Source organism: Alligator sinensis, unplaced genomic scaffold, assembly GCF_000455745.1.
Source record: "Alligator sinensis unplaced genomic scaffold, ASM45574v1 scaffold93_2, whole genome shotgun sequence".
Lineage (NCBI taxonomy): Eukaryota > Metazoa > Chordata > Crocodylia > Alligatoridae > Alligator > Alligator sinensis.
In genome coordinates, this window is record NW_005841854.1 from 2,452,067 (window position 1) to 2,466,176 (window position 14,110).

The 14,110-nt window shown below is 42.1% G+C and overlaps 1 protein-coding gene across 5 annotated transcripts in view; it reads left to right on the top strand.

Annotated features, from left to right (window-relative positions):
• MTR (5-methyltetrahydrofolate-homocysteine methyltransferase) overlaps window positions 1-14,110 on the top strand; it is a 104,727-nt gene that overhangs the window by 49,505 nt on the left and 41,112 nt on the right. For 4 of the 5 annotated variants that reach the window (XM_025213640.1, XM_025213647.1, XM_025213646.1 and 1 more), the window contains 7 exons: window positions 2,585-2,685; window positions 4,351-4,412; window positions 5,910-5,977; window positions 7,275-7,354; window positions 9,645-9,757; window positions 12,323-12,463; window positions 13,274-13,459. In XM_025213640.1, the coding sequence (XP_025069425.1) occupies window positions 2,585-2,685; window positions 4,351-4,412; window positions 5,910-5,977; window positions 7,275-7,354; window positions 9,645-9,757; window positions 12,323-12,463; window positions 13,274-13,459 (751 nt within the window). Of the gene's footprint in view, window positions 1-2,584; window positions 2,686-4,350; window positions 4,413-5,909; window positions 5,978-7,274; window positions 7,355-9,421; window positions 9,545-9,644; window positions 9,758-12,322; window positions 12,464-13,273; window positions 13,460-14,110 lie in introns of those variants that run through there. The other variant, XM_025213652.1, reaches the window with a different exon arrangement.

Consider the following 14,110-nt stretch of genomic DNA (forward strand, 5'->3'; position numbering starts at 1 on the left):
TTATGAAAATAAATGCGGTATCTTTGTCTCTGTGCAGTACATACTTGAGACGAATTGTAAGTGTGTGTGTGGTGTATTTGTAAGTGTTTTATGTAAGCATAGTCTGTACATCTGTAAACATGAAATTGAGGGTAAAATGCCTGTTTTAAAAGTTCCATGTCAACTACTTTGGAAATGCTATAAAGTTACAGACTCTATTCTTAAGACCATTGCCCTCAGGCTAGGTGCAGACGTTCGGGGAGGTTAGGGAGAGGTTGCATTAAAAAAGGCCACCCGATTTAACTTAGTTTATCCAGGTGCAGATCATACACTTGCATTAACCTAACTAGGGAGCTAAATGCAAACTCTGTGTAAGTTCAGGAAGTTTAGATTGGTTTCCAAATGGATGACCTGATCTAAGTTAAGTGTACTTTCAAGTCTGTCTAACTTAGAATGGGTCAGGTGAGACGGATCTAACAGAACTTCTGTATAGTTCCCAGCACAGCCCTGGGGGTGGGAAAGCCCAGTTGCTGGACCCAGCTCTGGGGCTGCACTCCTCCTTTTTTTACCCGCCCCATGGCACTGGGCTACTTTTAGGCCCCTTGTCCCTCTCCCCAGATGGCCCCCCCTTCTCCTGTAGATGAGTCCGTCCCTGAGCCCACCCAAACCCCATCCTGCAAGCCATTCCCACTGCCAGTTTTACCAGTGTTTGCCAGTGCTGGGAGCTGATTTGAAGTAAATTGGGGTGGGAGGGAGAGGGGGTGTTCATCTGGAGGTGGGCAGTGGTGGAGGGCTAAAAATAGCCCCTGGGCCACTGCCTCATTCCTTCAAGCTGTCCTGCAGACCCCAGTAGCCCCCTGATCCTGCCAAACCTTCTTGGACCCTGCTTTATCCCCTCCCCCCTGATCCTGCCAAACTTTCCTGATTCCCATCAACCTCCCTTCCTCGTGGACCTTGGCTGCTGTCCACCCCAATCTTCCCAGCCTCCCCACTAGCCCTCCTATCCTGACTTAGATTGGGTGGCCATTTTTAACTTGATCTAACCTTGCAATGACCTCCCCAAATGTCTGTACATACACTCTGAATTTGTATTTTGATAAGAGTAGGGAGGTGCCCTCTGCTATGTGGTCCACCAGAAGCTATTTGGAACCCAGGGTTTGTATACTGGGTTTGTCATTAGCAGGTGAATTCAAGTGTAGGGATGTGCTGTCACTTGCACAGTCCCCAAACGTGCCCATTGGAATATGATTGCATTGAGATCTCAGCATCCCCACCCCATTTCATTCAGGGCTAAACTGCTTATCTTCCATTTGGTAGCTTAGTGGAAGTATGCACAATGCACTATGCCATTGCTCTTCCTGTCTCCCATCCTTCTGGTGTAGCTTGTACCCTTTGGCAGAGAAGCAGTTATGCATGCAAAATTTCTCTTGGATATCAGTGCGGAAAGTTCGGTAAATGTGGAATTCAGGATAAAGCCTCCAGCAAAGTTGTATTTGCATGTCTGGTGTTGAAAGAAAACATGTTTGTGCCTAACGTGCTGGTGAAATTGTTCAAAAAGTTCATTCATCTGAAAAGATCTCTGCTGTAATGATGTCTTAGTCAGAGAGACACAAGATAATCTGCTGAGTAAATTAGATTGTGCTAATTTAACATTGCCACTAGACATCTTAATTGATGCACTCAATTTCTTTGAAATTTCAATTTTTTTTGGCAAATATAATATCTAACTTAGTGGCTTCAGACAGTTCTTTGCGCTTTCAACCTTATAATTTTTTTTGCAAGTTCTTTTTCACTATGTCCTATCCACTTGTTCTCTCACACCTATGGTGTGGAAAGCAGAAGTAAGTACAAATGTTCTCAAGGTAGACTGTCACTTTTCCACTCATCTTACACACCAGCCTTGCTTTACCATTCCTTGTGCTTTTAAGAAAAAAGGAATTATAAAAAAAAAAGGAAGTATGCATATAGGCAAGGATTTTGGGGCGATATCTCTTTTATTGGACCAGCTGTATAGTTGGAAGTGATGTTAGACAAGCTGACATTTCAGAACATCACCAAGCCTTTATATCTACCCCTGGGAAAGTGAGCAGTGCTTAACTGGAGCACAGTATCGGTGGTATACTAAGAATTTGTATATGCAGGTTTGGCATGAATTGCCAGGCTCTGCTGTAGCCAAGCGGGTGGGGAAGGCAGCCTATTGTGGCTTGTTTTTCCACATGTTGACTTGAATGGGGAGGAAACTTGCAGCCCAGAGTGTGGATATTGGGTGGCAACTTCCTATGGATTTGATTACCTGCTAGAATAAATAGCAAATACAAGATTGGGAACTAAGAACTAAGATTTTTGGAGTTTTTCTGGCTGATTACCTTACATCAGAAGATCAGGAGGCAATCTCTCAAGGTCCATTTCCTCTCCTGGAAATGTTCTTCCTTCTGCAGATAAAGCATCCTTCTCTTAACCCATACACTTATGGTTTAATGGACTTCCTGCGGGATAGGAAGAGAGCTGCCAGATAATTGGGAAAGTACCAGTACTGCCACTGTTTGCTTTTTATTTGGCTGTCTTTTCTTTAAACTGGGAATTAATGTAAATATTTATTTTTCAGTATTGGATTAAACTGTGCCTTAGGAGCAATAGAAATGCGGCCCTTCATTGAAACAATTGGGAAATGTACAACGGCTTTCATCATCTGTTATCCCAATGCAGGTGTGTGTCATGTTTGAGTATACAATGGAAATTACTTCAGCTGTTCTGTATTCCTACAATTTATATGCTAACTAGATAATTTACAGGCAGAGTATATAAACAGATTGCAGTACCTCATCATTTTGAAAACTCCCCTTTTTTTTTCTTTTCACTTAAAAGTTTGGGTCCCACAGTAATTTGACCTTGCCCAGCAAAAAGTGGACTTGGGTATTGATATTCAGTGTGCTGCCAGTTTGATTTATTTTCTGTCTTTTCTTTCCCGGGTTCAGCCTCCAAGTTGACCTCAGATTAAAAAAAAAAATAATAATGTCTGTATTGAGGACCCTGAAAGACTTGAAATAATATTGACATTTCAAGAACTCTCAAGAAATCTTTATCAGAAAACATTTAATTGCTAAGTTTAAAATTCCTATAATGATGATGATTATGGCAAAATAATAAAAGATCAATCTAAAAAATAACATATAACTTGGTAATCAAGCAGTTCACCAGCAAAGAGATTGGACTCTAGCAGTGTCCGGATACACTTTGAGTTGAAGGCTCTTATCTCAAAATAACACCCTTTGTTATACAATTCTATTCTCATTAACTATTTGCCTATTATGTTAAACCTGCTAATTTACATTGTTTTATGAAAAGTATAAGTAGCTCTGAAAAACAGCCCAAATGACAAAATCTGACTTAGTAAATTTTACAAATATAACTTAAAGTTAAGAACATTATTTTCTAGAGCTTCCCATATAATTACTCTTTTCCCAGATTATTGGATTCTGGGATTTTTCCCACCCTTCCTTCTCCCTCCAGGCTTATTTTTGCTTAACATAGCATTGCCACATTTTTACTTCTTTCTAAGTCTTCATCAAAATTCATATCCCTGTTGGGCAGGAAATTGGCCTCATTTGGAAGTTTCTGATGCAGGGTAGATCCCTAAAACCTTTTTACCTGTAAGCAGTTTGAGAGACTAAGAGACTATTATAAATGAGAATAAATAAACTATTACTCATGACAATAAATGTATAAAGATGCAGGATGAGGCTCTCGCTGACCCAGTACCAGTACAAGGAAATGTTTTCTGGGAGGCAGAGAAGCAGGGAAGGATTTTCTACTAAACACAGTTTATATGTCTTTAATAACCTGGGTTTATTTCCCCCATAGAGACAGGAAGTGAAGGTTGGAAAAGTATAAGGCTGAAAAGCAAATACTTTGGGGCTAGGTTAAATGACTAATTGGGGAAATCTAACACTAATGAGCTTTTTATTTATTAGCAATGTAGCAAATATTTGTTAATTTATAGCCAGAAACACTGCTCTGTAGCTACACTAGTTCAGCTTTTAGCTTAAGTGAAATAATTCTGTTAATTTAAAAACAGAACCCAGAACTTCAATAAAGCTTTACCACATTTCCCTTTAAAACTCCTCAGGGAAAACAATCATTGTTACTATGGATAAGAAACATTTAAATTCTGTTGAAGTTTTTGAAAAATATTTTCTTTCTTCAGACGTATTCCGAATTCTTTCTGAAAAAACAAATCATAATCCCTCAGTGAATGGCGATTGCAAGTGTGATGAAGCATTTTAGTCCTTTTACACATGCAGCTGATTTTAAACGTTATTTCTTTGTGGGGTTTAAACAAATTGTAATACATTACTGAAAATATTCCACCAGGTCTTCCCAACACCTTTGGAGGTTATGATGAAACACCTGAAATGACTGCTGAGCACATTAAGGTATGGAATATTTCTCAAAACCATCCTTGGTAATAGTTAATACATTTTTTTTTCTGTGTGTACTTTATTCATGTTTTGTATGTTTACTACAGCATTGCTGTAGTTCAGGAGTGGGCAAAATACGTCTCACCAAGGGACTTTATCTAGTCCTCAGCTGGTCTCTCAGTCCCACCCAGCCCAGGTTTGGGGGCCATCCCGGGCCATGGAGCCTACAGCTCAGTCCTGCTGCCCCTGGGCGTGCAGCGGGGCTGGGGTAGTGTGGCAGCCGGACTCTGCTTCCTAGCAGCCCAGTGAGGCGGAGCACACACCCTTGACCAAGCCCAGCACAGTGTGGCTGTAGATCTGTGGGGCCTGGCAGCATGGGGCAGCCCTAATGGACTGTGATCAGATTAGCCTGTTTTATGCTGACAGGCTGTGCCACTCCACAGCTGTACTGTACTGGGGTTGCCTGCCTGTGCCGGGGTAGGGGGCAGGCCACAGGCGTGCCCTCCACCACTACCGTTTTGCATCAAGCCAGTCCCTTTCCCAGCCCTGTGCTTTCACCGCCCTGTGATCCCAGTCCTAGCTCCAGCCACCCATCCCACTCCAAGATGCTACTCCCCGCCCCCTGTCCTGCTCCTAGATGCTGCTGCCTGCATCCCCATCCTATCCACCCAGCCAAATGCACACTGCCCGCACAGGTCCTGGACTGTTTTCAATGGAGACCCCACCTGCCCTTTCTGTATGGCACCCCCCAGACCAGTCTAGTAATCCAGTCACTTAGGGAGTTTTGGTTAGCTGTTGTGGGAAGGGGTGGGGGGGCAGGTGCTGACTCAGTGTGGTTGGGGGGTGGTGGTGATGGTGACCCAGCCTGCAACAGCTCGCCAAAACTCCTTACGTGGCCCACCATCCCAAATAATTGCCTACCCCTGCTATAGTTTGGTTTTGGATGACTGTCACCTTTCTGTCAAGTCTGAAACAATTTTTTCTCCAGGGGTTTATAACACTTTTGCTGAAAGGTAGTGCTTAAAGATTCATTTCAAACGAAACTTTTATTTCATAATATTTGAAAAGCCAAGTGGTTTTTGGCCTTTTCTCCCTTGTTGGGTTGTAGAAAGGCTTGTTTAGCTTGTAGAGCTGTCTCTTGTATGCTGTAGGTCCTCATGTGTTTGCATTTTTTGACTATAATTAATTTGCTCTCGTATGATTAATTATGAACAGATATTTGATATTTTTTCTAAGTTCTCAAAAAGGAGATACAGACCAGACTAATCTAAGTCAGTGACTCTCAACCTTCCTCATAACGTGGTAGAAGCAGCATGAAAACCAGAGGGCCACCAGTCATTGCCCATATTTAATTTATTTTCGTTTAGTAATATTTCTTCTTTTTATCTTGTTCAGGGAGCCTTAACTTGTTTGGTATGTGAAGCATGTAGATTTTCTTGTCTTTGTTTTTATTAGGTAGTTTTTTAATGCTGTCATCAACTTGAAACTAAATTGCCTTTTTCCTACTTACAGAGTTTTGCTTTGGATAGTTTGGTCAACATAGTTGGAGGCTGTTGTGGTACTACTCCAGCACATATCAGGTAACTTCATGGGCCATATCAACTATGCAGATACTGAGGAAAGGAAAGTATCCCCTATCCTTTCCTCAGTTTCAGAGTCCTATGATCCAAATTAGGATATCTTTACAGAAATAATATACAAAAAACACTTGATTGTAACTTGCAGCAACCCAGGAATAGTTTGGCTCTTTACTTTTGGCTTCTTGTAGGGATGAAAGTAATGTGGTACAAGCAAGACATAGTCCTTTGTCTCTGAAGGAGCTGATTTGGAATAAAGTGCCTTTTTCCTGTCTCCTGCTTATCAGTTGTAGACAGTAGACTTCCCTTTCATTTCTTCTACTCTGTCTTGTCTTCCATGCTGCTGCTTTTTCTAGCATTTTGTGTAGCAATACAGCAGAATTGCTTTGAAGGGAGGAGAAAGAAACAGATAAAAAGCCAAGGGGAGAATCTGAAAACTTTAGAAAGCCCGTTAGCCCAGACAGTCAGAACTGTTTCATGATAGTCCTACTGAAAATGGTACATGGAAAACCACCATTATTTCTTCTGTGTTCACAGGAACCAGTCCCTGTGAATGCACAGGTAGGGACCCTTCTGGTCCATCATTACTCTGATGTTTTGTGTGGGGAATGAGTGAAAGTGCATGGGGGCATGGCATGTTTTCCTGAGCTGATTCTGAAGCCAACAGAAGAGAGATGATTATGCTGTCATAATACAGAGACAGTAGTTAGCATAAGGTATAGCTGATAAAGTGAGCTCATGTTCATGAAAGCTTATGCATCTCTGATTCAGTTCATCTATAAGGTGCATCTTTACCCTGCTTTCTGGCTATCATAGTAGCCACACTCATCATGATTCACATGGCAGTTGTTAGGAGAAGCGTTTCAGCTGAAAGAATGGGTGAAATCTGTCCTTTGTTGCTGCTCCACTGCAGTACATAATCGCAGCCAAAGTTGTGAATTCTTGACTGTGCAGGGTGCAGAATATCTTTGTCCCTGTTAGTAAATGGGTATACTGCAGCAGTGTTTTCCCTGTCTGTCTGCTGGAAATCCACGGCTACTTACACTCACCACCAATAACGATTATAAAATCTTCTTGAAGAGTTTGATTAGTTTTTTTTTTTATTTTGGGGGTTTTTTCTTTTTTTGCCTTTGGCTGCACAACATTGAATGCGTTAATTACCCTTTTCATGCAGGGCTGGATTAGGACTGCGAGTGTTTGTCTTGTACTTTCACTTCAGTTTTACATAGGGGAATTTGGTGTCAATTAAAAACTTACACTCTTAAAACACCAGGGCTTTTTCTCTCCTCTTGTAATCCAGGGAGATTGCAGAAGCCGTGAAAGCATGTAAACCTCGCGTCCCGCCATCCTCCTTTTCAGACGGCTACATGCTGCTATCAGGTATGACGGAGCAGAACAGGAACTTTACATTTCACTCGCTCTTCTTCTATGGCACTCTGAGGACCAGATTGGGGTGGGCAAGAACCAGAACTCCATCACCACACACAAACTTCTGAAAATATAACAGTTTGCATTAATCCCTAGTAACATTATAAGGGTTACTGAAACTATTGGATGCCCAATCAGTGAGGCCTGAGAGACATTCCTATCAACACTGGCTTCACAGCTTGTTTAATAGCAAAGTTTAACTCTTGCAGTCTTTCAGTTGCTGTTTCTCAAAGTGCTTTACAAAGAAAGGTTGGATTACTTATCCCCATATGGCAGGCGGGGAAAGTTTGACACATGGGATAAGCTGGACTGCCCAAAGTAATGTGTAAGGTCAGTGGCAAAGCTGGAAGTTGAACCCAGGCATCCTGATCCTAGGCAAGTGCCCTGAAAACACAGCATCCAGCCAAATGTTACGATTAGGGACCTACCCAAATCATGGTTGCTCAGATTTTGTGGAAATGGGATAATCTCCGCAAAATCCATGGGAAGAGGGAATCTTACTGAAAATGAAATGCTGGTTCTCTATTGGAAGCCAGCAATCCTTCTGGCTATGCAGCCCACCTGGGGGAAGGGCCAAGGGAGGTTGATGGCATGAAGGCGAGCATGCAAGCTAGCTGCTGTCTCTTCCAGTTGGGTAGACTCCTAATTATGATTATCTGTGGGTCACCTTGACAGTCAGTGTATCAAAACAATGGCAAGATTTCATTCCCTTATTCAGGATGGCTTTTTTATTTCTCAAAATCAAAAATAGTCTGATGTAAATTCAACAAATTGTGTCTGGACCAACGGTAACTTACTTGTTCCCCATGTTTCAATTTTTACACAAGCAGCTGGTTGACTTGAGCTTTAAATAAAAGATAGCTACAGTCCCTGGGCTCATTTCTGAGCTCAGCCTCAGGTGGGAATTAGGGGTGGTAAGTAAGTTCATCTCCCTGAAAAAAGCTGTCTTCACTCTGTGGCAGTTACTTTAACTGGGATCCCAATTAAATATTAGATGTTTATTTGGTGTGGTTCTTAAAAGCTTCTGTGAGGCCAATGTTACTGTGTTTGGAGGGTCTGAATATGTTTTCAGTGAACTGGGAAAATTCTGGTTGTTAAAAGAATTGCCCTTTGAGTGCCAGTAAGTAAATGGGTTATCCTTGCAGATATGTAGAAACCTAGAGAGTGGGTAGACCAAACAATTATACTGCTTTAAATAGGGGAGGGACTTACCTGTAGTTCAGCTGAATCTGTTGTAATTATTGCATCTCTCTTTTACCTCATCTGTTTCATTCGGGGTAAATTATTGTTGTTTAGCTTCACTTGCTGCAGGTTAGGAGTGGATAGACAAAACAGTTGCAACAGATTCAGCTGATATGTGTTAGTGAACAGCATGTCTTTCCCCTCCAAAGAAGTATTATTTTTAGTCCCTCCACAGCCTTTGTGGGGTATTTTTTCAAACTGGTTAGCAGAAGGGACTGTCACAATTTCTAAGTAACATTAAGTGTTTTACATGGTTAGAAGTAAGTGCTGCCCTCTAGCATTATTCAATAATCTTCTCAAAGCATCACTATTTTATGCTACTTCTCTTATGTCATTAATAACTTAGGCTAACTTTCAGTTGTGATTGCCTTAATGCATAGGGTGGCCTCATTTTAATGCAGTACCTCTAACTTCCATGCAACTTGCATTTGCTCACCCTTTGAGGGCAGGGAGGATTGAACAAATTACTCATCAACTTCAAACAACTAGGACTGAATTTTATTACATATGGTGAATAAAGAAACCATTGTCTTTTGTGCCTGGTCTTGCAGCCATTCCACATACAAAATCCCATTGGTGTTGATGGAGGGTACCATGAGCAAAACAGATCAGGATGATTAATGCTTGCATATTGGTATGATGGTATACAGTTACTTTTCTCTAGAGAATGTCTCCCATTAGCATGCCTATTTAGGTTGGTATAATGTGGCTAGTTCTGTCTTTTTCCTTCTCTCCTGCAAATGAGATACAGCTGCTAGACCTTGCAGTTAAGAATGCTGTCAGTGAGCGAGAGTTTGTACATGACTATAATAATTAACAGGAGAAAGTACACATTTTCAATTCCAGCCTGATGTGCTGTATCCCCCGAGATTAATAGGGGCTTCATTGCTTGGATTGGGGGTAAACTTGTTTTTCTCATACAGTGTTTTCCATTCTTTTTCTATATATTTATGGGGGGGGTTGTTTTTGTTTTGTTTTGTAATTATAATGTCTTTTTTAGGTTTAGAGCCCTTCAGGATTGGGCCATACACCAACTTCGTTAACATTGGTGAACGTTGCAATGTTGCAGGATCCAGGAAGTTTGCTAAGCTCATCATGAAAGACAACTATGAGGTGAATTGCTAATACCAGTTTTTTTAGATGGTGTACAAATTAAACCATATAGTTTTATAGCATTTCTTATGGCATTGCATTGCTTTTCAGCCATCATGTCTGGACATCTTACTCAGTCCATTTGCAAGAATTTTAATTCTGTTTCCTGGCTTTCTAAATGTTCTTTCTTTCTTTGTTCCCTGCTGTATTTAGTAGCAGTTGATTAATGCCAGGGAGGGTTTAACTGGGGCTTTATTAGCTGTATAACTAGTGTTACTGAAAAATCTGTTCCTTGTTTGATTCTAGCTGCACAGCTGAGGGTGCTGTCTTGATCTGTGCTGTTTCTTCAGCAGTTTGGAGTCAAGGGTTGAACTGGGGAAGACAGGAAAAGTGCCCCAGAAAACCTTTCCACTGCAGCTTGGAACAGTTCTGGATCAGTATAAAAAGACCTTGGATAAGATCCTCAGTTGGTGTAAATTGTTACAGCATTGTTCGTTTCAGATGTGACAGTTTACAGCAGCAGAGGATCTGTTATACTAGAGCCTGTTGTGCTGCCTCACACCATCTAAATTAAGATGTGGACACATGCAACAATTGAACTGTTTGAAGAATGTCACTGGGAGCCAGTTCACAAGTGTTGCGGTTTCGAGGCATCCACATATACACCGCCAACGGTTCTCAATAGAACAGTCACCTTTAATGCATTTCAGTGCTGTGACCCAGTATGCCTTGTAGCAGCAAGTGCCTGGAGTCCACAATTTGGTTGGGTAGGGCTGGGGCTGCCTAGTCTCCTGCTTCTCTTGTTTGGAGGTTGGATATTCTAGAGGCTGCCCAAGGTCTCTGCCTCATGTTTCAACTTTAAGATGACTTTCCCTAGAAAATCACTTAATATCAATTCACCTCCCTCCATATTCTACCCTGCACATACATCTCTATGCAGTTGCTGGCAATGCATAATACTTGACCTGCTTTCATGTAACCCACCCCTCACCATCCTCCAAATCATGTTGGGAGGCCACAGACCAGGGTGGATTTTAGACAATGGAAGTAATTGAGTGGCTTTGGAGGGAAAGTCCTTTTAAAGATGCAGCTTGAAGAGGCAACCTTAGGCAGCCCCTTGGAGCACCTAGCTCCTTAGGAACCCAGAAGTGGGGGCATCTCAACTTTTTGGACTCAAGGCACCCCTTGGAAAATGTCAATTCTTAATTGTCACTCTATAACCCTAAGGGCTGCTGTGATGCCCGCTGTGGACCAGCCTAGTCCCTCCTTTCCGTCTCTCTTGCCATGCCTTGATGTTCCTTTTCTGTTGATTGGGAGGCTGCCCCTGAGTCCTGGAGTGGGCTTCTTGGTGCCTAGTGGACTCATTTGATTTCTGGGCCCTCCGTCCACTACCACGCCCTTGCTGGCTTCTCTGCAGGCAGCTCATGTACCCAGTCAAAATTACTTGTACCCTGGTGGCATGACTGTACCTTGGCAGTCGCAACTCATGACCCTACTGGCCCAAACGTAAGCCATAAGGGCTTTAGTCATCACCTCTGTCATCCCCTACAGCCATGCCCATGTCTGTCAGACAGGTGAAGACACTCCTGTGTAGGCTCTAGTCCTCTTGGCTTTAGCTCGCATGTTACTCTGGCTGTAGGCCTCTAACTTGGGCCTGCTTGCTCTGACTCATCTTCTTGGTCTCAGCTTGTTTCCTTTTCAAGGCTTAGGCTCTAGCCCCCTTGCCCCAGTCTCTCTCTGTCTCTCTCTGTCATGCGCTTCCTCTGGCAGGGCCAGACTTGGAGTGCCTTTCTGCCATTCCTGTGTGGCCTTCTAACAACCTCTACAGCCACAAACTGGTCCTCTGGATGTTACTATCCTGATCACAACAAAAATGCAGCCTGTCCGGGTATGCACAATACAAAGAATAACCTGAATTAAATCATCCCTACTCTGGCTGAACTGAGAACACAAAGAAGAGGCTTCTTTGCCTTTGCATACCTGCAGCCCCCTTACCATAACTCTGGGCTCTGATGGCCTGCCTGGATCCTTATTCTTTCCCAGCCAGGGCTAGAGTGACCCAAGGCCACCCTTGGAGTGGTCTCCAAGGGATTTTCCCAAGTGGCATTGTCTGCATTCTTACCCTTTGGAGCACAAAGACTTTACTCTTAAAAGGACCTTGCAGGTTTTGCTTCTCCCTTAGCCTCCCAGTAACAGGGCAGGGGTTCTCTGTTACACAGTCATTTTTTTGACTACAGAAAAATAATAGATTAATCCTTGTGCTGCAAAAATCTCAAGGACCTCCACAACAGGTCAGAATCTTTTTAACTCGGTGAATTCCTATTTGAAATCTATGGGTTTGTCTTATGAATCATGTTTGCACACCTAATAGTGCCAACATTTTGTGGCACCCTGCAGCAGCCTTGAAATGATCTCAAGTCACCCCAGACTGCTGCAGTACCCCCTGTTGAGAATCACTGACTTGCAACAAGGAAGGAACTCTTATTAGGACTATAGGAAAATGACACTGTTATGTGAATTAGTGAAAGGGAAAGGCTTTCATTTGTGGTGCTAATCACTCTTTCTTTTTTTTAATTTCTCCTCTAGGAGGCTCTGAGTGTAGCCAAGGCACAAGTTGAGATGGGAGCCCAGATTTTGGATATCAACATGGATGATGGAATGCTGGATGGCCCAAATGCGATGGCCAGATTTTGCAAGTTAATTGCTTCCGAACCTGACATAGCGAAGGTTGTACCAGATTCAGCCCAGAGCACAGATGTTGTTGTTGTTGTTGTTGTACTCTGAATCCTAATTTCAGGAAAATGTTGATACCCATTGTCTTGCATACTGGAGGAGTGTGTGTGTATTTAGTTGCCCTCTGCTAGTTTTGTGGTGGGAAAGCTACAAGTATTGGACTGTGGCTCTTCCCTTCCTTTCAGAGAGGAGTCATACATATTAAATGGGGGATGGCATATAGCAGAATGGACTTCTGAAGAATCAGGTTTTTATTATGCTCTTCCCTTTCCTTTGCTTTTCTTTCATTTGGCTAAATAAAATGTGGTCTTCTCCTACTGATCAACAGTCTATATATGGGAAGTATAAGGCTGTGTTTAGCAATCATTCCTTGTATAGATTTCCTTCTGAAATCTTTCCTCAAGCTTTTTGAAGTTCAGGGGTTCATAAATAGCTGGGATGTAAGGTAGTTTTAATGCCAAGAAATTAAACTTTCTAAAAATAAGTATTTGCATTATGAAGGAAGAGGATATAGAAGTAAAAATATATCTACATAAGACAAAATATCCTATATGTTGTGTGGTGTGTGTTATGGAGTTGCTGTTTGTGTGCGAGTTAAAATGCTTTTAGATTTGTACTTGAAGGATGGGTTCTGGATGCTATTTTGTTTGTGGATAACTTCAATTTTTTATTTTTGGACTTGACAAGCTGATACATTCGGAGGCTTGCTTTTATAATCTTTCTGGTGAAGTTGGTGAATGGTGCTTGGAACATTTACTTTTCATTTGCATTTACATTCTTTGTTTACCTTTCTGCTGGTTATAGGTGCCATTATGTATTGACTCTTCAAATTTCTCTGTGATTGAGGCTGGCTTGAAGTGCTGTCAAGGGAAATGCATTGTGAACAGCATCAGCCTGAAGGAAGGTGAAGAGGACTTTCTAGAGAAAGGAAGAAAAATTAAGTTATATGGAGGAGCTGTTGTTGTTATGGCTTTCAATGAAGTGGGTCAAGTGAGTGTTGCTTTTCCTATCGGACAGAGTTCATCATTGAAATTAAAGGCCCCTCACTCCCGTGGGAGGCAAAGTGGCCTTGTGTTCCTAGCCAAATATGATCAAAGAAGTCTGTGTAGTCTTAATTTCTCTGCAGTTAGAAACACCCTGATTATATCATGTTAATGCTTTATACAGATCTACTGTTTCCTTGAAGCCACTAGATTGAGGTAATGAGGGCTTTTGTGTGAATAAGGGTGGTAGAAGAACAGCTTTAACCTTGCTCCATTGTAGAAAACCAAGGTCTGCTGATTGTAGAAGCCATGTTGGATTTGGTGGACCATAAGGCTACTCTCCTTCTCTAGATAACCAGCACAGCAGTTGGGTGGACAGGAATTTTACAGCAGGGACAGTTTTCCTTTTAAATTCTGTTGGACTTTTCCATTTTCTGGTTCAGAATCTGATTGGCATTTGGATCAGAAGGAAACCTGGGCTTGGGTCTGTGAATTTACGTAGTTGTTCCCAAAGTTGTATATCCTATGTTTTCATAGAATCATAGAAGTAGGGTCGGAAGGGACCTTGTAGATCTTCAAGTCCGACCCCCTGCCTGGGCAGGAAGAAAACTGGGCTCAAGTGACCCCAGCCAGGTAGGCATCAAGCCGCTTCTTAAAG